The 26,948-nt window shown below is 27.7% G+C and overlaps 1 protein-coding gene across 5 annotated transcripts in view; it reads left to right on the top strand.

Annotated features, from left to right (window-relative positions):
• The first annotated feature begins 2,858 nt into the window (after positions 1-2,858).
• Positions 2,859-26,948, top strand: part of LOC148233946 (cell adhesion molecule Dscam1-like) — a 215,282-nt gene continuing 191,192 nt past the window's right edge. For all 5 annotated transcript variants that reach the window (XM_088189036.1, XM_088189035.1, XM_088189037.1 and 2 more), the window contains exons 1-2: positions 2,859-3,037; positions 11,953-12,007. In XM_088189036.1, the coding sequence (XP_088045162.1) occupies positions 11,968-12,007 (40 nt within the window). In that variant the 5' untranslated portion in view covers positions 2,859-3,037; positions 11,953-11,967. The remainder of the gene's footprint in view (positions 3,038-11,952; positions 12,008-26,948) is intronic.

The following is a 26,948-nucleotide window of genomic DNA, read 5'->3' as shown; positions in this document are numbered from 1 at the left end:
TCGTAGCCAGTGAGACGCAGGTGAATATTGTTTGAGTTTTATTAGATTATATTACAATTGCATCAGACGATGAATGGCGTGATGTTTAATCCGAGCGGTGGTGGAGAAACTGGCGCAGAGATGATGTTCGTGGGAGTTCCTCGAAGCTCTGTAGCTGCCTGCAGCGAGTGTCTGGAAGCAGCTGCGATGATCGTGTTCGGGAGTCTCAGGTCATATCTTCGCGTCTGTCGGTCCCTGTTGACGGAAGATTATTTTGGTTATTTTGAGACAGAGATCTCTTCAAAGTGTGTGGTCGCCACAGTATTAACAATTAAATATAAAGTTTTTAGGGTTGGTATAAAAAGATGCGGTATATATTATTTTAATTGCCTAATTTTAAATGACATTGAAGCTTAAGCAATTTTTATTTACATACCAAACAAGCGGGTGTTATTATATTTTATTTTTATTATAGCAATTTTTCTGTTAAATATTGGTTTTAGGGCCGCAATGGCAGCAAGACCTTAGGACATTAGTTCCGTAAAATATTTATAAATTAAAGCTTAGAGTCCAGATGCATACTCAGATATTTGACGATCTCCTATTATTTGCTGCAGTTTGTTTCTTTGTTTTTAAAAGTTGTTGTAAAACATATTGTTTTAGTTTTTTATTAAATTAATTAAATTTTAATTTGCTGGAGTCATTATTTTACTTTTTTAAAACTTAATTGCAATTACTTTAAAACCGTGAGAACTGTGAATGAAAATGATAACTGTGTCGTCAGCGTACATAGATATGTCAGTATCTTTTTAAATTGGAATTTTATCAGTGGTGAACGGACTATTGCTCTCACGGAATATTACCCATCGCTTTCATGGAATATTACTCTCACGGAATATGGCTCCCATTTTGTTTTAATTTGCTGCATAAATTTCTAACTAATGGGAGTATAAATTTCTAACTAAATTAGCGTGTCAGAATTCAAACAAACGACAATCAGGATTTATGAATTTAAAAAAAAATTATATCGATGTTTCGCATATTATATTGTAAGAACTTATTTATTTATTATTATCTTATTTATTTAAAAATAATTCATATATTTTATGATTTATTTTTGTTTTGTTTTTTTCCAGTTTATCAAACCCTCGGACATTGTCGGGTTGCTTGAATAACATTTTTTTTTAATTACCGGATTAGTGAGATTATTTTGTGTTTTTATTATGTGTCGTAATGTGGAACTTTCGAAATTTCTTGTGTGTGATTTTATCTTTCATTAAATAATGGCGGATTAGTGTATTTTTCAAAATTTTTGTCAACTTAAAGTGGTGCTTTTTTACAATGTGAGAATTTCTGTGAAAATAAGTGAAAAAAAATCGCGTCCGTATGAAGATATTCACAATGGTGAGTAAATATTCTATTTAAGAATAATAAAAATGTTATTTGTGGATTTTATGGATAATACTAATATCAGGAAAACGTGATTTTTCGTAATTTGTATAAATATAAATCGTATTTTTTAAAAATATTTTTAATAAATCAACGCATTTAACTATTTGTCTAAAATATTTTTAAATATAAATACATTAAAATATGTCTTATTTTGGATATAAAATTCTTTATTTTTAATTTGTTTTCCGTTCGACTTGTAAAAGTTTTAAGAACCATTTATCAAAATTTAGTATATTATTACCATATGTAAAATTATTCGTTTCAATATTTTTTAAGTAAGGATAATTAATTTTATGATCCAAAAATTATGAAATGTATTATTTAATTGCTATTTTAAACGAATCACTCATTAAACATCAATGAGTAATAGTTAAAATTGATGTATTGATATTATATAATATTAACATAAGTATTTGTCGTACATACGACACACAATATACTATGTTTATATCATAGTAGTCTTTCGAATGTTTATTTTAGTGAAATTCCAGTCGTCTATGCGGCAAACAAACATTTACTTGAGTCTAGCTTAGTAATTCTCTAAAGTTAAAAATACGTGTCAAGGTTTTTACAATATAATACGCGAAACATCTATATAAAATATTTTTCAAATCCATAGGTTATAATCCCGATATATATGCAGCAAATTAAAAAAAGAATGAGAGCAATGTTCCGCGAGAGTAATATTCCATGAGAGCAATTTTCGTGGGCGCGACTTTCCTGTGAGCAATAGTCACTGAAACATCATTAGTATATAATGAAAAGGAACGGTCTGAGCAAAGTTTCCTGTCGGAATCCAGCTGAAATTTAACTCGATATCGAGAGTTCATTATTTACCAAAACAACTGCTTTGACCTTTCAGGTATAATCGTATTATGATTGGAGGTTTTGTATTTAGATAATACAATCAGGTATGACCGTACTATGTGTATAATATAATCAGGGGCTTTGTATTTAAGGTTCAGCTGTCATGCCAAAAGGTGTCGATTGGTTTTTCTATGTCTAGCATTACTAATCCTGTACTTTTTTATGCTAATATTAGCGGAAATGTGTTAATTTAACATTGAGTCGTTGAATACATTACGCAAAAATCATTACTTCATGAGAAATTTTTACATCCTCCTATTGGACTAATTTTTATATAGTATTAGGACCGCAAAAAATGTCACTTCTTGAAAGTTTTTGAATCGTACCGTTTCTGTCATAACATGAGCGACTGGTTACTAATTGTAGTTAAATTATAGTATTACATATTCATTTTTCAGTAACATGTAACACATGGTTGGATATATGTATATATACATTGTATGTAACTATGCCAGAGTAGCAAGTGCATGCGGTCCGCGATAAGTTGCACCAAAAACGAATTAGTCGACGTGCGCAATTGTAATATATTTATCCGGCGGTGGCGCGAGATGAAGGGATGCTGGGCGCAGTGTTTCTGGAGCAGTCCGACAGAGCGCTCCGCTCGCTCGCGATCCTCTCAGTTTACGAAACTTTTCCGAACCGAGTCAGTGTGCGATGTTGACATAGTTGTTTTTATGTGATTAACGACTTTTCATCGGCCCTAAAGCATAAATGGAACATTGATCGAGTGTTTTAAGCGGTAATTGAAATTTGTTATTGTTATAATATTTTGAGTTCCTAATTTAAGCGATAATATTAGTGTGAATGCTTTGTATACTTTGTATATCATTAGTAAACACATGCTTTAGTTTTGCATAATAATAATAATAATTTATCTATTATGTTAAATATTATCATTAAAATAATGAGAATCTTTAAAATATACAACCTTATTTAACATCATAACTAATGATATGTTAAATAATTAAATTGTAAATTATAATAATATATTAATAAAAAATAGTAGCTTAAATATACATAAATTTTTATTATATTGAAACATAGTAATTTCTAAATGAATTATCACAATTTTGTTCCAAAAATAAATCATGTATTTATACTTTACTACACAAAATTATATTTAAGCTATAGTCTTATGTTTGCTTTTAAATGCATAAAAATTGAAACATAACCTTGAAATATTTAAAATGTATGCTGTCTGTATTTATATTATCGATGAAAAAGTATACGTAAAACACAATTTTAGTTACATAACAACTAAGCTAAGAACTAATTTCTAAGCTTTTTTTAAAATAATTTTAATAAACCGGTATCATGAATAATATAATTGACGTAAAATCTGCATGTATCAGTAAAAAATAGATAACGCAGGATACTGTTATTAGTCTTTAAATATAGAGGACAAACTTCAGCCTAAAATTTATTTATTATGTACCTTATAACATAATGTATAATAACGGGACCAACACGATAGACCAGATGTATATGTTAGTAATACCAATAACTTAAATACCTGGACTCAAATTTCACATAGAATTTATTATTTTGCTTGTCCTTATTTTAACAACTAACTATATTTCTTAAAAATCGAAAAAATTCAAACTTATTCTCAGTTCATTGCGCTTATCAGTGTAAAAATACATATGTAGACGAGCAGTAAGGCTCGTTGACTAATACCTAAAATATTTGGGTTCTACTCCCTTATTAATTATATTTTTAATTCAAGCTATATCGCGTTTTGGATATCAGAATAAGTGATTAATACATAATTATAATTGCGAAGGTTTCCCGGATATTTTTCATCTCAGCTTATAATTAACAAAATAGATGTAACTAATATTACAGTAAAGTTTTTGTCCTAATGTTTAGCCCGTTGTAATGTATTAGGCTAACGCCTATCATAATATAAAAAAAAAAAAAAAAATTATAATAAATAATCAAGGGGAAAGTATAGCTGTCTTTAAAATTGTATTAAAAACAATATTAAATATAACAGGTTCTAGAAAAATAATTAATAAACGTATAAATATATGTACATATGTGTATATATATGAAAAACGCTGTTAACTTCGACTTTATATAAGTCATAATAATATTATCTATCGTTCTAAAATTGTTATAAAACACGAAGAAAAAAATATTAATTTTTTTATGTATTTTAATTGTAAATTTTTTATCAAAATATTTGTGATGTTAGAATAAGTTATTTTCGGATATAATATACAGTAAATATTATTCTTAATTTAATTGTTGATTATATGATATTTTATTAATTAACTTTTAGCTTTAAAAGCAGTTACCCATTTTATACTGTTTTATAATTATTAGTAAAGGATAAGTTATTTATTATAATAACATATATAAAAGACATAGTAAACTATGAAATACTCTACTAATATTAAATAATACATATAATATTTATTTTATTTAATCAAATAGGATAATATCTAGAACATATTGCTAATAAAAAATCATCTTGCTTAGGGATACATTATATTGACTATAAAAATACTATCTAATTTATAATAAATCAATGCGATTCATCCGTCAGAAGTATAAAATTATACATTAAAAACGTCAAATATTTATAGTTTTTTTAATTATTTTAATAAAAAGCAACTTGTATATTTGGACTTTAAGTTATTTTTAAAAAATATGTAGTATATGTATTTCTCTCTTTCTCTCCCAATGGTCTCTCCCTATTATTTAAAGGAAGTCTCCCAATGGAGGTTTTCTTTAAATAATTAACAAAAAATTATCTTATTATATGTTGGTTGGTAGAACTTTGGTATGTGGTTATAATATTGCTTATGTTAATTAAATCTAATTGTTAGTTTAAACTTATTTATACGCTATGAGTTTACGTTTAGTTATAACATTGTCTTTTACTAGATCACTTGCTAGTATGTTAGGGTGAGTTTTTAATTTGTTTAAATATAATTATCTTTTTAATTGTTTCTTTTTTACTGAATTAGTCGCAGTCACTTACCGGTCATCAGCCTGAGTAATTTATTCTAAAATAAATTCAGTAATTAAGATCAATAATATATTCAAAATAAGCAGTATCTTGATTTTGTAGAGTAGTCCAGAATGCCACACTTTGTCAAAAGCCTGAATTATATTTAAGAATACGGCTGAGCAGTATATTTTATTTTCAAAATATTGATTTATATATTGTAATTTGTCAATTATTTTGCACTTACTTTATTGTATTATTGCTAAATCCAAATTAATGGTTAATTAAGAGAAAGTTCCTGTATAACATTTTTGCCAAAAATACTTATTAGTATTAGGTTTTAGTAAAATTAAAATTTGAAGAACCTTCCATTGGATTGGAAACTAGTTAAATCATATTACTAAGTTTAATAGGATTTAATCTGATGACTTTCACCAGTAATTATCTTATCAGCTTGTTGCTTATTAGGTCATATTCCGGTGTATGTATATTTCTCCATTACGTATTTTATTGAAAATGTTTAAATTGTGTACCTTTCTAAAGAGGTGCATTTAAAAAACATAAATTTCATTGTCACTATTCTGAGCATTCTTACAAGTGTATTCTTTGGGAAACGATTAAAATGTATTAAATAATGATCGGCAAAAGCTTCAGCTTTTTATCTATCATCTTTAACCCATTTTTTAAGTCTGATTGGGACAGACTTGTTAAAGATTTTTTATTATGTTTGTCACATGTCAAAGCGAGTATGGACTCTGTAGTAGTAAAGCTTTTAGGATATTTTCGGATTACCTCTTTCTTTTCTTTGGTGAAAAGTTTTTTCAGTCTTTTTGATGATTTTTTTAATTTGCCTTTGTCGTGAAGTGTCATTTTTATATATTTTTTTGGTTTTTTATATAGAAGACTTGATTATTTTTATTTAGATAATGAATTGCATTTTCTATATCTTTAAATATAATTTATAACTATTTATTTTTCATTGCTTTTCATACTTTTGTAAGATAGTATTAAGACATCATCCATATTAAATTGCCATTGCAAAAGTATGGTTTCATTCATTCTAAAAAAATAATAAAAATATTTTTAATTTGCTTATGGTTATGTTTTTATGTTTTAAAAATTGCAAATTCAGATAGTTTTTAATACTTTTTTAGGAAAATAAAACAGAGTGTTGTTATTTGTAGAAAAAAACCTTAAGAGTATTTTTATATTTATCTGTCAATAGCTTTTCCTTATTTACCCATCAAAGCTGCATCTTTGTACATATATTATTGACATATCCTCAAAATAAGTTTATACGTTTGAACCATTTCTATTTTTCGATTTTAATATAAAATAAACAGATATTTTTCTTAACCTACTTTATATTTATGTGAACAATATACATATTTTATAAAATCTAGATGCTTATAGAACCAGTTCTTTGCTCTATGTTTGTATTTTTGTAGCAAACAAAATGAATTATATATTTGATACCGAGATATAAAATTGAGAGCGACACGTTCACATACTCTGAAGTACGTATGTAATATTTACACACATATGTATATATTTGATACAAGTTTTAATTAAACAAAGTGCTTTTTGTACATGCTTAATTTTCATAATAATGCCCACGAGGATCATAAAAAATATTTAATGGCAAACGCTCGCGATCTAGTTTATATAATTGGAAAGGTATAAACTACCATTTAAATTAGGGTAAATTAAAATAATTAGTCATAATATTAATTTGTGGGTTACCAAGGGACGTTAAAAGCTATGTCTGTTTGATATACAATTTTATATTATTGTTATATAACACTGATACTTTAATATGCTAATCGTTTTTTTATAATAAATTAATCGTTAAAACAATTAGGGATAATTACATTATCTAATAGCAACACTGCTGGATAAAATTTAAATTTAATAATTAAAATGTCAAGGTGAGGCCATAGTTTCTAGATAGTTATACGTTTTCCTTTATTTTTATAATTTATTACAAAAATATAAGTTTAATTAAGTTGATACACACGATTTAATTTGTTAATTTCATAACTGTATGCTAAAATTCAATTGTGTAATAACTTGTTAATGTTATTACTTATAATAATCGTTTCAAAATAATGCGAGAGTATTCAATTTTATATAAAAAAATCACATGAAATGTGTCAGTATTTTGATGTTTTTTTATTTATAATATAAAAACAGTATCTAAATATAACTCGATATTCTTGTCTTTTAATTTGTTTTTTTCTTATTCACAAGCATATCTCGATTCGCCTTAATGATAGCTATCCCACGCGTATAAAAGTCTCGGCGGAATATAAGAGTTTTTCAACTTCGCAAAAGCTGAAGTGCCGAAGGAGTAAGAACATATAAAAATTGATTAATCTCTCCGCAAAAAAGTAAAAGGAAAAGAGTAAGTAATTCATTCCGGCCGTATTCGGGACACTCGTGTAATACAAAGTGCATTGTTCACGCACTCGTAAAACTTGTGTGGCTTTGTTTGAAGTAGACTCGGCGAGCAGAAGTACTTCCCCCTTACCGGCAACACGGATTTTCACATCCTTTCTTCTCTTTGCGTCTCTACTTCCGCCGCGTTAAAGTTTTTCTCCTTTTATACTCCGCCGTAAAAATCGGACGGAGGGATCCCCTAGGGGATGTTTAGGGGGTTAAGGCGGGAGTGCGCCGCGAACGAAACGTTTGAGAATGGCCGAATGATTTATGTGTTGAAATTTGCATTCACTATCATTTACACGCGGGGACGAAGAAAGCGTGCCGTTGATAAAACTTGATATTTTTCAGTGTTCATGGGAACTTCATAGTTCAACTACTGTTTAAAAATCTAATATAAGTTATGTAAAGTAAATTAATTATACATATTTCAAGCAAAAATAATATTTACCCTCATCATGGATAAATTAAAATATAATTTTAAAGCTCACAATGCAAATATTCTGAGCATGAGATGAATTCTCTAATATATAGGTATCTCAGAAATCTTTTTTAAATTTTCTCAGAGATGAGAGAATATTTAACCTAAACATAGGATACTGTTTTAAGATTGCTAAAAACTAAAGTGTTATACAGGACGAAAATAACTGATGGATTATCCAAGAAAAACGCGTATTCTTGACACAAAATTATTGAAATCTAGAGTGAATCTTCACTTTATTTTAAACGTAATTCCTAGATCTTTTGTGGAAATCTGTTTAGCCAGTTAATTTTCATATGGAAAATAAATATTTGCAATTAATACAAAACGATTATCAGCAGCTCATTTATATGAGGGATCTGGAAACAAAAACTGCAAAGACGAGTCAAAAATCATTCGGACGCTTTTGAATACTTTGTAATCATCAAAGTACAATAAAAAAGCTTTAATCGCAATGTCTATGTCGTTTATGAATAATAGAAGCAACAGTGATCGTAGGTTGAATGCAACTACAGAAAGGGTTGTACATATACTCTTTTGACAGGTATCCAATACAACTCACGTACTGATGGCGATCACCTACGTACTTCTGAATAACCATATAAGATCTGGGACGTCATTTTGGGGTAGCCAAGTTTTTTCCCCACTAGATACCTTTTTCTCCCCTTCTTAGAAAAAGCTGATATGACGTCCCTGATTGTTGGGTTATCTAACAATGAAAATCAGAAAAAATAGTCTCGAATCTATCCCGAAAATATTTTTTAATATATGTAATTTCAAGGAAATAATATCGGAACACATTTTGACTGCTTAATATGTATTTTTATGAGTGAAAATAAAATATAATATATTTATCTGGTAGGTGCTAGTAAAATTAGATGATTACAACTTTTCCATATGTAGTAATATATACATTTACATGCGATGTATAAATGTTACAGTGAATGTGTATTTTCGTCCATTGACTGGCCAACTTTTGCCCTCCCTCTAGAAAAAGCTAAATTGATGTCTCTGATTCTAAAGTAAATATTTTAAGGTTATCCTTTAAAGTAAATCTAAAAAAACGGCATCGAATCTATCCCAAAAATATTTTTTAATATGTCATTTTAGTATATATTTTCACTGCTAGATATATATTTTTACCAGGGAAACTATAATTTATCTGGCCAGTGCTAGTAGAATTATATGATTTTAACTTTTCCATAAGGCTAGATAACCGAACGATTACACTGCGACCACGACGACATAATTTTATTTCCTTTGACGTGGATTCTAAAAAGAAACGTAATTTGAGAGGTGAATGAAATAGCATGAATCTTATTGAAATCGATATATATTTGCACTGCTAGATATATATTTTTGAAAAAAGCTGAAATGAGGTTCTTGTATAAAATCATTTCGAATTCGAGACTTTTTGCAGTAAAATGCCATGACAAACATTGTTAAATGTTTATTGTATGTTGCTAAATGTATGGTTTAGTAAATGTGGTCAAGAAACTCTACTCATGACAGGAAAATACTACATATTTATCATTATAGGTATAAGCTAATAAATAATACATCTTTCTGACTTGTAAATTTTTATCAAGAGTATTTTTAACTAACTTTTACTTTAATTAATTTAAATACTTTTGTTCAAATACATAATATATAGTGAATTCAATATGTACATTATTTTATGATGTATTTAACTTTACTAACAGTGCTGTTCCATATTAGTAAATGTATTGAAAAAAAGGTCGCTGATATGATTTAGTTAGTGAAGGCAATGCATTTTTCTTAAGAGTTACTTAAATACAAATATATTAAGCGGCCCTCAGATAATTTTAATAACTATGATAAAATGTAGTCAAAGATTGAAAATATTTTAAATATCAAAATACAGTAATTGAAATATTTTCAATAATATTCATTTACAAAACTAAGGGTGTGAATTAATTTCACTATACCCACATTTAATAGCACTATAAATCTAAAACTTTGCGTTATAAAAATTTACTCATTAGGGTAGGAGACAGGTGTATTTTCCCCCCTTGACTTTGGGCAGATAAATGCATTTAATGAAATAATAAAAATCTAAATAAAATCTAAATATTAAAAAAAAAACAGACTTGCCTTTTATTTTTCACTCCATGGAAAAACTAAAAGGAGGTCTACGTATTAGACAGGTTTATATATAACAAAATGTTTATAGTTTATAGCCAAGGATGTCATTGGAAGGTGAATGGCGCGGTGGGGGGCAACTGCTTTTCATTTAATTTGCTCAGAAAAATGAATGTCATGAGTTTTAATGAAATATAAATATTATGAAAAACGACTTTATATTGGTCAATTTTTGCTCCCCCTCCCCCTGAAAAAAACTAAAATACTATTCCTAGACCTATTTGTATAGCGCAAAGTATTACATTTATAGTGCAAACTATGCAAGTGGATAGTAATAATTTATAATGGAAACTATTAAATTTATAGTGGAAACTATAGAATTTATAGTGCAATTAGATATTTTCCCTTTATAAACATCTGTTCTTATATTTTCATTCTAAAACTTTTTGCAGTAATAGTATAGACTAATAATATAACGGTTATGTTATTTAAAATATTTCAGAACTATTGTATTATGTCTTAAGTGTGTATTAAGTATTATTTTAATATTTAATAATATTCAACATAATTGTTATAAATTAGAGCAAATTAGACAATTTAGATGATTACCCGAATAATCACTCTATTATTCAAAATTAAACTAAATCGAACAAAACTAAATTGTCATTTCTCTTTTGTCTAAGCTCAGTCTAAGTCAGTGGCTCCCAAACATTTAAAATTATTCAGGTTTTCCCTAGGAGCATAGCAAATTTTAACAAATACACTTTGCGTAAATTATGAAAATTTTGTAACAGCCTTTGTGAGACAATGGCGGCGCACACTGTTCTAAATGTATTTAAGTGTAAAAACTCGAAACTTGGAAACAATACCACTTACAGACTCGCAGATAAATCTCGACTCGCTCACACTTACGAAATAAATACTCTCGACTCAGCTTACTATGAGGAACCAGAGACAAGAGAGACTTGAGTTGACAAGAGTTGAGTTATTGTAAAAACCGATAACTCAACTGTACAAAATCAACGACTCTTCTTCATTTGATATAGATACCTACATTTTTATTGTATATTGGTATTTTTGTGCTATAAACTGTATACCAAACAGCTCTTCCAGTGTCTGAGTGGCTAAATAAGTCACACCACTCTCTTATCTCATTTTTATATTAAAATATTACTTTGTAGAAATAATGCATAATTTAACGTACTAAGAGATTATATTTAATGAAACATAATTAAGCAATAAATATTATTTGTATTTGTTAGTAGGGTCAGACAATTAACGACTTAGTATACCAATGCGTAATTAAAACACTTTCGTTAATGTTAATTTTTAAAAGAACTCTTATTTATGTAGTCGAGTATATATATTATATATTTTGTATATGTGAGCGGTTGTGTCTTTCGTGAATTTTCGCTTAGGAGTTTTAAAACTTTTAACCTTCAAATTGACAGCGGTTCTGAACTTTAGAAGACAATTATCGTTTTAATTCAATTAGAGACTCGAATCATTTATCGATTCTTGAAAATTTACTTGGGTTAAAAATTAACAGCTTTTTATTTTTACTGTCTAACTTTATATATTTTTTACTTTAAATGTGAGTTTTTTTTATTGTTTTAACATATAAAAAAATAATAACTATTAAAATATATATTTATTTACATTTGTATTTTTGCAGATTTTAATTAGAAAAATGGCTGTACACCGAATCATCGTATTGTTGGGGATTGAAGGTAAGTCTTTTGATAGTAATTATAAATATTATCTTTACACAAACGAGCACTCTTTTCGATTGCTTCGATTTACGCTTTCGTTAATAATTAAGTTCGACTGGCGTCAAAAAGTCCCCCTCGGCTTTTGTCGAAAGCTGCGATGAAAAAAGCTCATACAGTTTTAACGCCGGCATTACTCGTCTATGATGCGAATGAATTGCAAAACTCACACTTTCTCAAACGTTTTCTTATATCTTATATTTTTAATGATATTCACTAGCTTACAAGTAGCTTTTTAGTAGCTTAAGATAAGTCATATTTTTATTAAACTATATGTTTAAAGTATTGAAAAAACGTGTAATCAATTATTGTAAATTTTATTAGTATACAGTAGTTTGAAATGGTATTGCTAATTATATTTTAGTCATGTAATAAATACGTAAATCAATAAGTAAGCAAGTCAAACTTTTAGCATAAAGTAAAACGCATTAAATATAGAATTTAATAATCCTTGTTATTTATAAAAAATATGATTTTAAATAGATAACTGGAATTAATATCATTACAATAACTATTATTTTATTCTTGGGAATTAAATAAAATTTTTAAATTAAGCTGATGGATAATTAAACCCAAAGTTTTTTAGTTACTAAATTTGGCATAATCTAACTATTAACTTTATTGATTATAATGCTACTAAATGCAAACTTTACACTTCAAAAATGTTGTGCTAGAAAGAAGCGCGGAGAAAACTTTGAACGGCATCTCTTATTTTTTTTTTTGGAATTCTTTCACTGGGAGTTTTATTAGGATCATTCCCAAATCAGAACCGTACCTAAATCGTGTTTAGATTGGGGTCCAGCAATTAAAACTGTAGCTCGCTTTCTCTCTCGTCTGGGTCGGTGAAATTTTCTCGTTTCTGGGTTTGGAAAGCGTAGTGGCCGGGTAAGTCCGCGTGATATATTGATAAAGTCTCTACAAGAACACTTCTGCTAAAAGCTATGAATAAAATATACCGAGCCACTTTAGCGTTCGGTGGATGTGGATGGGTTTCAGAGGGCGGAGTCTGGGGATGCTAGAGAGCGAGATGGAGAGCGGGCTTATATTGCCGCACCATCTGTGCGCTGTTATCAGGCTCCTCTCATCATTCCACTTTACATACGTGCATCATATTCATCCGCACTAATGTGTGATAGAAAAAGGGATGAGTTGGAAGCAGCGGAGAAATTTTAATCTATATTAAAATATTATTATAAATAATACATATTTACAGTGCGACAAAAAATAATTGTTATGTATACAGTGTTGTACTAACTTGCACAAATTTTCAGAATATCATCCAGGATATTTTTTTCCATGTCGATATTATGGTAGACGAATTAATATTTGATAATATTATAACGTTGATAACAATCATTAAAGTACAAGAAAACTAATTAAATTCAGACATACGACTCCACTTTTTCTAGAATTTCCTATATCAAAAGTTCTGGGTATTGAGTTTCGCACGTTTCTGGTAACAATAAAAAACCGTTTACGAGCACATTTGATATTTGAAGACCTTAAGGTGAGAACATATAAACTGATATAAACGTAGTTTGAGATATTTATAAATTTATATATAGTAAAAGCAATTAGATATATATATTTAGTTTAAGTAAAACTACAGAACTGAATCCTTTTGTCATGTCTTCTGTTCAATTTAAGTAAAGGCATTTTGAAAAAAAAATAGAAAAATAATATTTCATTATTATTATTCTAAAGCATTTCCTTTTTGTTTTCCTAAAATATTATATATTAATATAAATATATAAATAAAATATTTGTTTTTGCCTAATTTTTATACAAATTTTAGTAACTAGCAATAGGTTTCTCAGTCTCTGTTCTTACCATAAATTCTTCTGACATTTAGACCTGTATATCTATATATACTTTTTACGTAAATTAATATATTTTAAATTAAAAGTCTAGTTAACATTTTTTTCATTTACTGATTTTTCATATGTTGGATATTTTTAATCAATGCTGTTTTATTTATTTTTAAAAGCACACAAAATTCAGTCTAATAGATATTATATCTAATTTTGAATATAAATGTCGGTTAAAATATTCTTGTCATGGGTTTTAAAGTTAGTAATCAAATACTTAATGGCAAACTTGAAATAAAGTTCTTATGCTGAAAATCTGGTCTTAAAAAGTTTAAATACTTTTTTATATGATATGTACATTTATTTTGGGAATTTATTCGACTTGTTATTCTATGAGAATAACATCGGTGTTTTATTTTTGAGACATGAGCGATTTAACAAAATAACCATTATAAATATATTTTTTCTAAATATAATCCGATTTTTTTAAAATTTTTTTAATAATTTATAATATTAATTAACTTAACTTATAAATATATTTTTGTCGAGATAAATTGAGACTGTTCAATCGGTTAATAATATTATAAAATAAAATAAAAATATATATACATGTATGCATGTATAGTATATATACATAACTAAACCTTATTAATTTTGGACTTTAGAAACTATTTGTAATAAATATTTACAGTAGACCCGAATAAAAAAAATATTCGAATTATTGCTAGTAGTTCGTTTTAAATAAAAGTATATATTTAATATATAGTAGAAATATATATTTGGTATATAAATATTTTTTAGGACAAAATATTTATAATATTCATAATATAGTATTTTATATTATAGTTCAATTAAAAATTAATTAAAAAATTGGGTTAAAATACATTTTTACTATTTTTTAAATTTATTGTATATTATAGAAATATTAGTTAGATAAAAATAATCATAGGTTAGTTAAAATATAAACAAAAATCAACGTTCTTGTTCATGTACATTGCCACTATTTTTACATAATTAATAAATAAAATCCAAAAATAATATTCCATGGAATTATTATGAATATTTGATCCTTTTGTAGTATTTCTCTAATTAAGAGCAATATTAAATTTTGTTATACAATATTTAATTGTTTAAAAATGTATATTAACAATGTATATTGAAATAATTAACTCGTTTTAATTAAAATTATCTATACAGTATCAATAGCAACTTTCTATCTTAGTTTATATATTGCTTTATTAGGTGTATTTCCTATTGAATATAATTATTGTTCATTATAAGTATGCTCATTAAAATAGTTTTTTAATGTTCAAAATTGTAAATTATTTGTATTAAAAATGAACTTTTCTCAACCAACTTAATTGATTAGGTTTGAAATTTTCTATATAGAAGGACATAATAAATGCTAAGCTTTTTACCCAAAAATTAAAACATATTATTTATAAAATAATATTTGCAAAATAAAAACCCTTGGAAATTAAAAAGAAATACATAATTATTTCTGTCTTTATATTATGTCTGCAAACTATATTTAAATATTGTATTTCACTATATGTTTTTTATTATGGTTGTATGAATTTATACGTTTTATTTATTCAATATTAATCAAAATTAAATTATTTACTTCATACATTTATATAATGTACGATTTTCAAGGATCAGTCTTTTATCTAACTTATTTTAGTTTATTATGCTAAATATCTTAAATTTCTGTTTTAGTCAATGTTCTAAATAATGCTTTTGAGTTAAGTCAAAATAATATTTTACACCTCATAAGAATTTTCACAGATCTTTACAATGAATGGTCTAAAGTTTAAAACATAGTTCCTATTTATTACTTTGAAAAATTTAGATTTATGTTTGTCATTTCTTTTACATAAGTTTCTTATCTACAGGCTGATAATACAATGCAAATATTTTTTTTTTTTAAAAACAGTAAAAAAATTCTAACCAAGAATTTTTGATTATTTTATTTTTTATATATAATAGTCAGTTCAGTAGATATACGCATTTGAAAACCAGCACAGTTTTGTGAGCTTCATTGTATCACATGAAACTGTGAAATTTGATTGCAGTATTGAAAACAAATTTCTGTAGTTCCATGGAAACATCCAATGCAATTTGATCCATATTCTACGTGCAGTGTCAATTAGTGTTGATTGACGTAAAAAAATAACATTACACATTTATGGAAATAATAATGAGAATGCTAGAAATGTATACATATACATATATATTTTAATGTGTTCTCAATATGCATATATATATATATATATATATATATATATATATAATATATATATATATATATATATATATATATATATATATATATATATATATATATATATATATATATATTTATATTATATTATTTATATTTATACATATATATTATTTCACACAATTTCTTAGCATAATTGTCATTGCCAGTCTTTATGTACAATGGTAATATTATGAATTTGCTTTTAGAGACATTGATTTTAAAGTTGAGAATAACATGGTTTACACAAGCAAGTTAATATTCACACTTAAGTATTTTAGAAATGCCATTGATAATAACTAGAAAGAAATAAGAACCTAACAAGCTTCATTATGGATTCCCAGCGGGTATTAATTTCGAGGGAAGAAGTTTTCATTAGAATATTATTTTATTAAGTATACTATACATAAGGCATTATTTTTAATAGTTTATTAAGAATTGTTTTATGCCAACCCACGTTGAACGATTTGTATATGTTTAGTAGTAATAAGCGTAAACATTTTTATATTAAAATTTCTTAGAATATGTTCGGTCTGTGTCGTCAGTTGATGGATCGTTCAATGTTATGCGAGAATATTGAATATTAGGTAATTTGTTTTGTGTTTCTAATAATTGTTTTTTGCATAAATATTTTGCTTTAATTTTTTTGTGATTAACGTTGCGGATTTCTTTTACGATAAGTATACATTAAATATATTGGTTATGTAAAAGTTTTTTTTTAAATATGTTCTCTTGAAAATGAGACGCGTACGAGAGTTTTAAACATGATCGTATCAGTTAGTTTTTGTTTCAAAAAGCACAGTTATTTTTTATTTAACTATTTAATGGCTGTTTTTCATCGGCATGAAAAACTGTCGCTGTTTTTCCGATTACAAACGTCAGATTTTTTTATCCTCAATCAGCTTGTCTGCCTATCTACATTTCTCTTGTCTGCCCCCTTCATGAGCGAGTGTGACATCTTTTATATTGCTGGTTCGAAACAACTTTGGGGAATCACTGATGAGCATGTTGGTGACGAAATGTGTTCCGGGGATCGTTAATAACGGGGTAGAATAACACAATAGTCCTTTCGCATAGTGTTAACGCATTGTCTATCGCGCATCTTTTCCAAACAAAGAGTAGTTTTTCCCCGATAATTATGGGTGCTTACGAATGAATAACGTTTCGGGGCCAATGTGTTATTAGGTGGTCTAGATTTTAAAAATTAAAAATACAATTAAAGAGTTCCGAGATCACTCTTCCAAATTTTTGGGATAAGTTTGAATTTATTTAAATTTGTTCAGAATGCTATTTAGAATGGCATTTAATTAATTATTGAAACCCTCACAAAACATATAAATAAATAAATATCCAAAGATTTATCAAAGTCGAGAATCAGTAGCTCTAATAGCCGTAGTGTTCAGTAAATTTATGGAGAGAATATCATTTTTAGTCTCGGAACCGCCTCTTATAAATGCCAGTTGCCAGCGTTATATAGCACCATCTAAATGTTACTTAACAAAGCCCATTTGTTTATGAGTTATATGTGGGGGGTGATGGGTGTGATATATATTCGAACACACCGCCACTTAAAAGCCTCGTTAATGACGCTCAAGTTAACACAATGGCGTTTTAAGCGTTGTACACGAAACACAAGGCGTTTTCTAATCCCGGTATATGAATGAGGGTACACGCACTCGGGGTCTTGGTGAGTGAGGTGGCGGCGATGAAATTGGCATTTAATGGACACGCGGACACAATAGGGGGTACATATTGTGGTGTAAGCCGACCCTTCGCATTGCTTATTATGTATTCATTGAACGGCACGCTGAGGGTGTTTCAACCCGCGATTTGCATGAGGTGCTCGCGAAGAACTCCTGTGCTGCCGTGGATACCAATTTTGAGAATGGACCAGTCAGCTGAAAATATCTCGTTTGGCATCTGCCGCTTGATTTGGACTTCGGTACACAATAGCGTATTCTCTCGTTAGATAACACTTAAAAAAGTCATACGTGACTATTAAGGAGAATACAAACTCACAAAGCATATTTTAACAATTGGATACTTTGCTATGCAGCTAAAAACGAAATATGATTCGAAATCATCAAGATTTTAAATTTTATTGAATTTGATTCATTTTTTCGTTAATCACGAATATTTGCTGTCTGCTACTTCTATCAATTCTCATCTATTTAGTATTCATGATTGCGTAATTCAGAAATATTCATAGGGTACGCGTACTCATTTTGAAGACCACTGCGTTAGATGGTTATTTATGATATAATTGCGTCGAAGGCACTAAAAAGCTTTCTTGTGATTTATAGATGCCAGATGCCAATTGAGAGAACGTTCTAGTCAGCTGAAAATTTTTGTTTCGCAATCGAAGTTTAGCATCTGCCGTTTGACCCGGACCCCCGATTTACGGCGTGAGTACGTTTTATTACGCTAAACAAACAAAGAGCGCTAGTGCCTGCGGAGTGTTTGAAAACTTGTGCCCGTTGCTTCGAGTGTCTATCTACGGTTTTCAGCAGTTAAAGCTCTCAAACGTTCCTATATACATATGCCGTGTTCGATAATGTGCCAATTCGTACGAGTACGTGTTTGTATAATGACTAAAAGGAGATGTGTTTGTACTAAGGTATAACTCAAATGGATGAAGGACATACTAATCGTGTGGTGACATTCACAATATATAAACTGAAATATTAATAACAATATTCTTGTATATGGTAGCTTAAAAATTTATTTTGCCTTTTACATGAACCTGAAAAAAGGTTCTTAATTCTAACGTTCTGTTTTTTACCACCCAACACGCGCAAATATTTTTACGATCTCATTATCATAAACGTCATTTTTTTGTGTTTCGTGACACCTATTGATAGAAATCTGTATTTATAGTTTACATATAATAAAATATATTTCACTAATTTACAGTCCGATTTAAGATTTACTTGTAGGTGTATTTGCGTATACGTTGGACGGAATAGCGTAGTCCGTAACGTCTCAGTCTAGTAACTCTGAGGTTGCGGGTTCGAGCTTCGGAAGCAGCACTCGATATATATAGATTATTAGCTCTTTCGTAAATATGGACTTGCTGCACTTTCAAAATCAACAAACAAAATTATTAACTAAAATTAATTAGTATTAAAAAAATTACACTTTTAAAACAGAATTTTTTATTTTTATTTCTAACGAAAATAAACTGTAACTCTTTTTTAAACAATATATACTTGCCCCACTTACAAAATCGACGGCTTGATTGTTGTGTGTGTAGAATATATCTGAGTAATGAAAGGTTTTTTATTAATCCATTATTTTTAAGTTGATTAATTTTGAAATATATTTTTTTCTGGACCTCTTGTACAATTTTATCCAATGCTCATTTACCATATTCTATTATCGAAAACAAGATAACAGCTAGGTACATTACTCAAATGAGAAAATGTATTATGGTTACAAAGCGTGTAATATGTGTGTCACGTGACACAAATCACTCACTTTTTGCTTACTTTACTAAGCATAGATTGTCTTGATATTTACTTTCTGTTAAAGGAAAAGCGAGATTGACGTATTGGAGTACATTTAACGAGTAAATTTTTGATCTGACATTTGTTACCATAACATAATATATGTATTACTGATTCTAAAAAACAATACAATAATATATCACAAATGCAATATAATAATGTAAATGCTGCTTAATAAAAAAATCTAATTTTATTAAAATGCTAAATAAAATAGCATAAAATATAAATTCAATTATTTGGCTATTATTAAATAATACATTATGCAAAAATAAAAGTAAGTAAAGTTATATTTATATAATGTTTATTATATATTCCAAATTAAAATTAAATTTATTTATAATATTATTATATCTTAATCTCTTTATACATATTCAATACTGATAATAACTTCAATTTTAGTGTAGTACGAATTTTGTGGTAAATAAAAATATATATACTATTCATATTTTTTTTATATACAGACCTTTTATAATAAAAGTGAGTCTAGAGAGAAGCACTAGTGATTATACGAGGGACACAGTACCTTTGACCTTTTTAATTGATGTGCGTATCGCAAGAAAAGCTCCAATATATTTGAAGCATTATGGAATTTGTTTTCTATGTGCTGATAGAATATGTAGTTCTCTTGAAATAGGACACTTAAATCGGTTACCATTACTGTGCGATGAAGTACGTTGTAATCTATTTTATAAGTACATACAAATATATTAAACGAATATAATATAACAAATATATTATATAGAGATACATACTATACATATATAGTATGTATGAGAAATTCATAAACCAGAGTGCTCAATAGAATTTTTAATTACTTTAATAAAACACTAATGTTTGTTCTATATAAACCAAAATTTTATTGTGGCTACTGTTAATAACAGTTATATCAGTCATAACATTTATTAAATATATTAAAATAATAAATTATCATTAACAATTATTCCTAATAAGCATTTTTCCAATTATAGCGTCGAATATAAGTAAAAACGCGAAATTGTATATATTTTTCAGTTTGTTAAAATGTCGTGATTAGAAATCGTATTAACTTTCAAAATACGAATATCTCTTTGCTAATTATATTGAAAATGGACATTTTATGCTTGTATATTTTACATCTTATCTTAAATTTTGCATTGATTATGTAACATTAGTTTTAACAAGCGTTAGCTAGGTGTATTTATAATTTTAAAATTATACTATATTTATATAAAAAGGTCTTTTGATCACTTTAATCATACTAAATCACCGTACATAACGATCCCGGCTATAAAACAGCCAAAAGTCATTTTATTTTCGCTGATCATATATAAGATAGAGTAAACGTTTTATTGCGATTGATTTTTTATTAGCTCTCGTGCACATACCGAATCCACTCTAGAAAGTTTTTACAAAGAACTACTTTTCGACTTCGTATCAGAGGATTATTGCTTCGGTAAGCGCCTTTCGCCGACTTTCCGCGAATAAATCGAAACTTGACACTTTGTAACCTACGAAGCACATTTCAGCTTACTTGTGTGGACTAGGAGATCAACAGGACATAGTTTTTGTAGCGCACTTGAGTTACTCACCTAGATACTAGTTTTTATTTACACCTTTGTAATATTTTAATTCGACAATAACGGATTAAGAAATAATTTTATTCGTACTTAAAAACTAATGTAAAATATGTAATTAAAGAACATTTAAATAGTTTCACCGATACATTCTTGTGTATTTATTGTGGTTTATCCGTTTAATTTACATACACAACCACATCTGTTTTATTTCTTATTTCTTATTATACATATATGAAATATTTTTATTAAAATAAATATAAATAATATCAAAGTATATTATATTATTTATTAAATATTTATAAATTAACTTCGTTTCGACAAAAATCAATGGATGCCTAACATTTTCGAAAATTTACTCCTTTATAATTGTTCTACGAAATGGTGTGGTATTTCCTTTCTTAGTTTGTCGTTAAACATGTTGTTCTATCAGGGGTTTGGAGTACCGCAAATTAACCTTGTAAAGTTATTAGAATTATTAATGAAGTTTATAAACGGTTACATGATTAAATTACACTTTATAAAAATATACGTAATAAAGTACACATCAAGTAATACACAAAAAAAATCCGTGAAAAATAAAATAAATTTCACACTAAAGTATATTTATGTTATAAAATATTAAAACCAACCAAAAATGTATACTTTTCAATTAATTCATTATATTGGTTATAGTGAATAATTTTAAATTAATTTAAAAAAATATTTTAAAAACATTACAAAATAAAAAAGTATGCTTATTTTATGTAGCCGTTATAAAATAAGGCTTTTTAGAAAAATTCTATATTTAATCGAAACTCTTGTATTTTCCCTATATTTTTTTGTGTACCGTTCTAATGTAAGTTACTAGTTTAATTGGCAAATATTTTTAAAATATTTTTTTTCTCAAATTTAAAATTACTATTTATCATCAATAGATTTAATTTATGAAAATAAAAAAAACATATTTTTGGTTTCGCGTTTATTATTTTATATGAACTCTAAAGAGCTAATTATGTTACGTGAGAACATACAATTACTATAGTGTGGATTTTTTTATGTGTGATTTAAACACGAGTATTTTTATATGTAATTTAATCTAGACTCATTTGTAAACGTACCTGTTAATAAATAATGAAACAACTATTTTTTTATCAATATATTACCCATATAAATTATTTGTTATTAATAAAAAAAGGATTACATACTGGTATATTAATCTTACTATAATTCATGATTTCTTAACGCTATTGGCATCCAAAAATTGGTCTATTATTTTATTGAAAAAAAATCACTGAAAAGATAAATAAAAATACAAATAGTAAAAAATATACAGGAAAACTTTTAACTTTTTCTTGACCTTTAACAAATATTTGATGTGTTCACGAAAAGATATTTTTCGATGATTGACATTCGGTAGTTTTAGCAAATCTTAGTTTATTTTGACCAATTACGCCAAAGGAGAGATTACGCCAAACTTTTCTTAATGAGTCATTGGATCTTATAGAAACTAAAACTTGGATGAGCGCTTTTCTCGGTATCTTTGTGGGTGATTAGCCATAATGACAAAGTATCCATAAATATTTATAGCGAATGAATCTTTCGTAGGTGTACCAATATGATAATGTCGTGGCAATGGAACAAAACGTTGAATAACCCAATATTAAAATAGGAAGTATAGATTGTGTATTGTCGTTAAAAGTTTTCTTAAAATCCTTTTTGTGTATTATTATTTATGTTTATAGATTATTGTTTTAAAAATAATTCTTTTTCTAAAGGTAGATTCATTTTTTTAATGACGTTTTCTTTCAATTTACTTACGAAAAAAAAGAAATGGCGTTTGAGTTATTTTTTTTTAAATAAAATGACAATCCTAGAAAAAATCATTTAAAATAAAATATTTTCGACTTTTTTATTACAAAATTCATAAAATAATTAGTACATTTTACGCATAATTTTACGCTCTTTGCGGCCTATTAAACCTTGCAATTTATTTTAACGAAATTACAGTTTATAAATAAAATACTTCATAACGTTTTTTACGCTGAGTGGATTTTTTTACGAAAAATGAAAAAATCACAGTAGAACTGTAAAAGCTTAATAAATTTGTTGTTTTTAATATATTGTAAATGTTACACTTAATGTTTTATTTTTTTAAAATATGATTTCACTTACTATTTCGGTATAACCGAATATTTGTGAATAAGTGAGAATCGAATAAAGCATATCTAAACCGAATTTTGCCAAATAGGAGAGCGAAAAAAACAAGTATCCCTTCTCAGAAGTCAAAAATCCACGTCAAAAGCAATAAAATTGTGCCGTCGCTATCGTAGTGAGAACGCTCGGCAGCGATTTTATTGCTTTTGACGTGAATTTTTGACTTCTGAGAAGTGATAATTGTTTTTGCGACCTCCATTTGACCAAAATTCGATTTGAATATAATTTTCTCTACGAATTGTACGTCGTGATGTGCAATATAGAGATGCAAACTTTGAAAAATTAATAAGATATTACACTATGTGTTATTTTCATTAATTTTATTTAGATAGTTTACTTAATGTATATATTATATATAATATATACACAAAGAGTAAAGAAATATCTTTACTTTATCTATATATTATACATGAAATAAAATATAGATACCATGATTAAAATGTCGTTAATATTAGTCTATAATAAATTCTTATTTTTTTATGGATGTACATAATATTACATTATTATGTTTTTAAGGTAATAATCGGAATTGTAGGGATTTAACATTATAAGTTGTCTGTTTTCTGTATAGAAGAATAATTATATTTGTACTTAGCAATTAATCTTATCATATATCATCAAAATTAATATTTTCATTATTCTTTTTTTTCTGTTGATAAGTGTTACTGGAGTTTCATTTGCCAAATTTATAAATGAAAATAAAACATAGGTATCAAACCAAACAGAAACAATTTAGATCCGGTTCAGCGAGCTGCGCGCATACCCATATATACGTGATTAGAGTTGATTCAGGAGACACGAAATTCATTTTATGTAAAAATTTCCATATTTTCACCGTTTATACGTGCGCCGAAGCTCGCTTTTGCAAAGGCATTGCGAAGCATCTCATGTAGTATTACCTACCGCCGTGTCGTCGTCGTCAATTATGCTTATGGAGTGCCGGTATTAGGTGTTATTACACACTCTGCCGCGAAGTTGGCAGGCTTGAGTGAATTAAAAGAAACGAAAAGAACCACCCTGTAGGCGGGAAGCACCTGCGGATGTATAGCCGGAAGCAGGTGGCGCCGTTGCCTTTTACTACTTTTTTTCCATATCTCTCCCTCTCTCCCCCTTCTTTCCGCCACCGACGCTATGCCTTGTTTATAATGTTTTTCACATCTCACTTTACTTAATGGCTTCCAAGATTCCGTTCACGTAACCACTACAAAAGGTTTTCACTAAGCAACGTATAAACGGACACACGTGATCTCGTACATTTTTATAACTAGTATAACTGCGGTTTTTTGTTTCGTTTTTATGATACTATTGATTTTTATGGCCCTGATCGGTTTTCTTTATTTCGAGAATTGCCTTTGATGCTCGCTGTCAAATATGTTACGTAAAAGTCTTTTCTGAGAATGAAAATTGAGAATATACACGATGAAATTCTGTATACGACAAGGTCAATGATATTTATATAAATAGAATTACAAACATTATACTCCTTTGACGTGTACTGAGGGGTTTAATTAGAACGCTAAGTTTTCTTAAAACAAATAAGTTTCATTTTGTTTATAACATTGTATAATTTTTTTATAATATATGTGATTTAAGATTTTAATTATTACTCCTCGTATATATATTTTTAAAGTTAAATATTAGGTAAAAAGCAATTTTCAACAACTGATATTTCAGGTTTAAATGCCAATGGGTGTGTCTTTGCAGCCAGATGGATGCCGGAAAAGTAGTAGCTAGTAACAGTTTATTTTTAGAAATATATATATAATTTACAACATACATATAGAAATGTAGATGTCGGTATCAGGCGGTGAAGTTGAAATTGCAGGGCTTGGAAGTCCGAGAGTTTTCGTTAAGGTGAAGTCAACATTTTTCTCACCACCGGCGTTGTCTTGTTGTTCTCTTCCATGCTCTGCCGATGCTTTTTTATAAAAAAAAAATTTCAATGGTATAAATAATTTTACAAACATAACTAATTATATATAATATAATATACATGTTACTGGTTTATAAGCATTTTCATGTATACAATTAGTTATTAGCTTAATTAGTCAGTGAGTAATACCGAAAGAACAAGGATTGAATCCCATATTGGTCTTAGTGTTCTTAAACTTTAATTTTATTGTGTCTGACAGATTGAAATTAGTGATTATGATATACACTAATTATTGTTTCAACTGATACGCATTAATATCGTGACGATTAATTCAAATTGAGCTAGGTCGTACATATGTGTGAAAATATAATTTTAGATGATGCGTTACTTTAGCTCAAAGAAAATACTATATAAGTTTAGATTAAATTACAAATTTTCCTGATACATTTTTTCGTATTCAATATTCTAAGGACAGGTATAAAAACAAGCGAAACTTGCAATTCGATGAAATATTTTTATTTAAATTATGTTAGCTTTATACTGAACAAAAAATTAATTACAATATTTCTGTTAAAAAAAGTATAATTTATTTACAAACATAAAATATAATACCATATTCATCTGTTTGTTTTATATAAATTATAAAAATACAGAGCAATTTTCAAATTTTCAAGTATCCTGAAATGTTTATGCCAGTCACTATTTTTTGCCTTGGACAGTCTTCATCTATTCTCTTTTATTTATGTGATATCTATAAGACAGTATACCACACATTTAAAAGCAATTTTTTAGAGTTTGAGTATCGTAGCATGAATGATTTATATTATAATCAAATAAAACAGGCTTCCGAATTCTGGCTGGATAGTTCTGCTCGGCAAATATTTTTTCCCTTTTCCCACCCGTCTGCAATGTTTTATCGAAATGAGCTCTTCTCGTCGAGGAGGAAGCTTTTAAGGAAAAGCATCTCTCCCGGCACCAGGGGGAGGCTTTATGGGATACAACCTGAAATACGTTCATCACAGCGCATTATCGCGAGGCACTAAAAACTAAAGCACAAAGAAGTGATATTAATAAATAAATTAATAAAAGTGGTATTAATAAATAGTAATATTTTTATTTTTCTATCGCAATTAAAATTATATTCTTGATTAAAAATCATTAAGCGAGTAGCGATAAATCGCTACGAGTCGAAGTACTTTTCTTAATTACTATGAAAATGCCCTCCTATTTTAAAGGGGAAAGAACGCGAAAACCCTTCTTGCTGAATGTTGATTAAAATAGCAGGCTTATCTTGTCTTAATATTATCTCACTGAATGAATTTAACACATGTTCGAATATATTGCTATGTACATTTGTATTATTGAAATAAAAGAGGAAGAGAAATGGAACGTATATGAAAACTTTATATTAAAGAAGCAGTATTGAAAATATTTCAACTGTAAAAAGAATTGAGTGAAAGGCATAATGGTGAGTGTATGTGTGCCCTTTGTTAACGCCAACAATACTAATATTAATGTACATTGCGATATATTATATAAATGAAGTCTAGAACATTGTGATTTTTTGTGACATTTCCAGCTAAAATTAATATTACACTTCATTTCTTAGACAATACTGTTTAGTGAGCCAAATAATTTAGTTCTGTCGGGCGTGTACTTTTAAATACTAATTAAAAATATTACTTTTTGTAATATTCTTACAT

The sequence above is a fragment of the Plectrocnemia conspersa genome, unplaced genomic scaffold (genome assembly GCF_051122295.1).
Source record: "Plectrocnemia conspersa isolate PC_06_02 unplaced genomic scaffold, ASM5112229v1 ptg000007l, whole genome shotgun sequence".
NCBI classification, from domain to species: domain Eukaryota; kingdom Metazoa; phylum Arthropoda; class Insecta; order Trichoptera; family Polycentropodidae; genus Plectrocnemia; species Plectrocnemia conspersa.
Note: the sequence above shows the minus strand (reverse complement) of the source record. Positions and strands in the feature narration are given on the sequence as shown.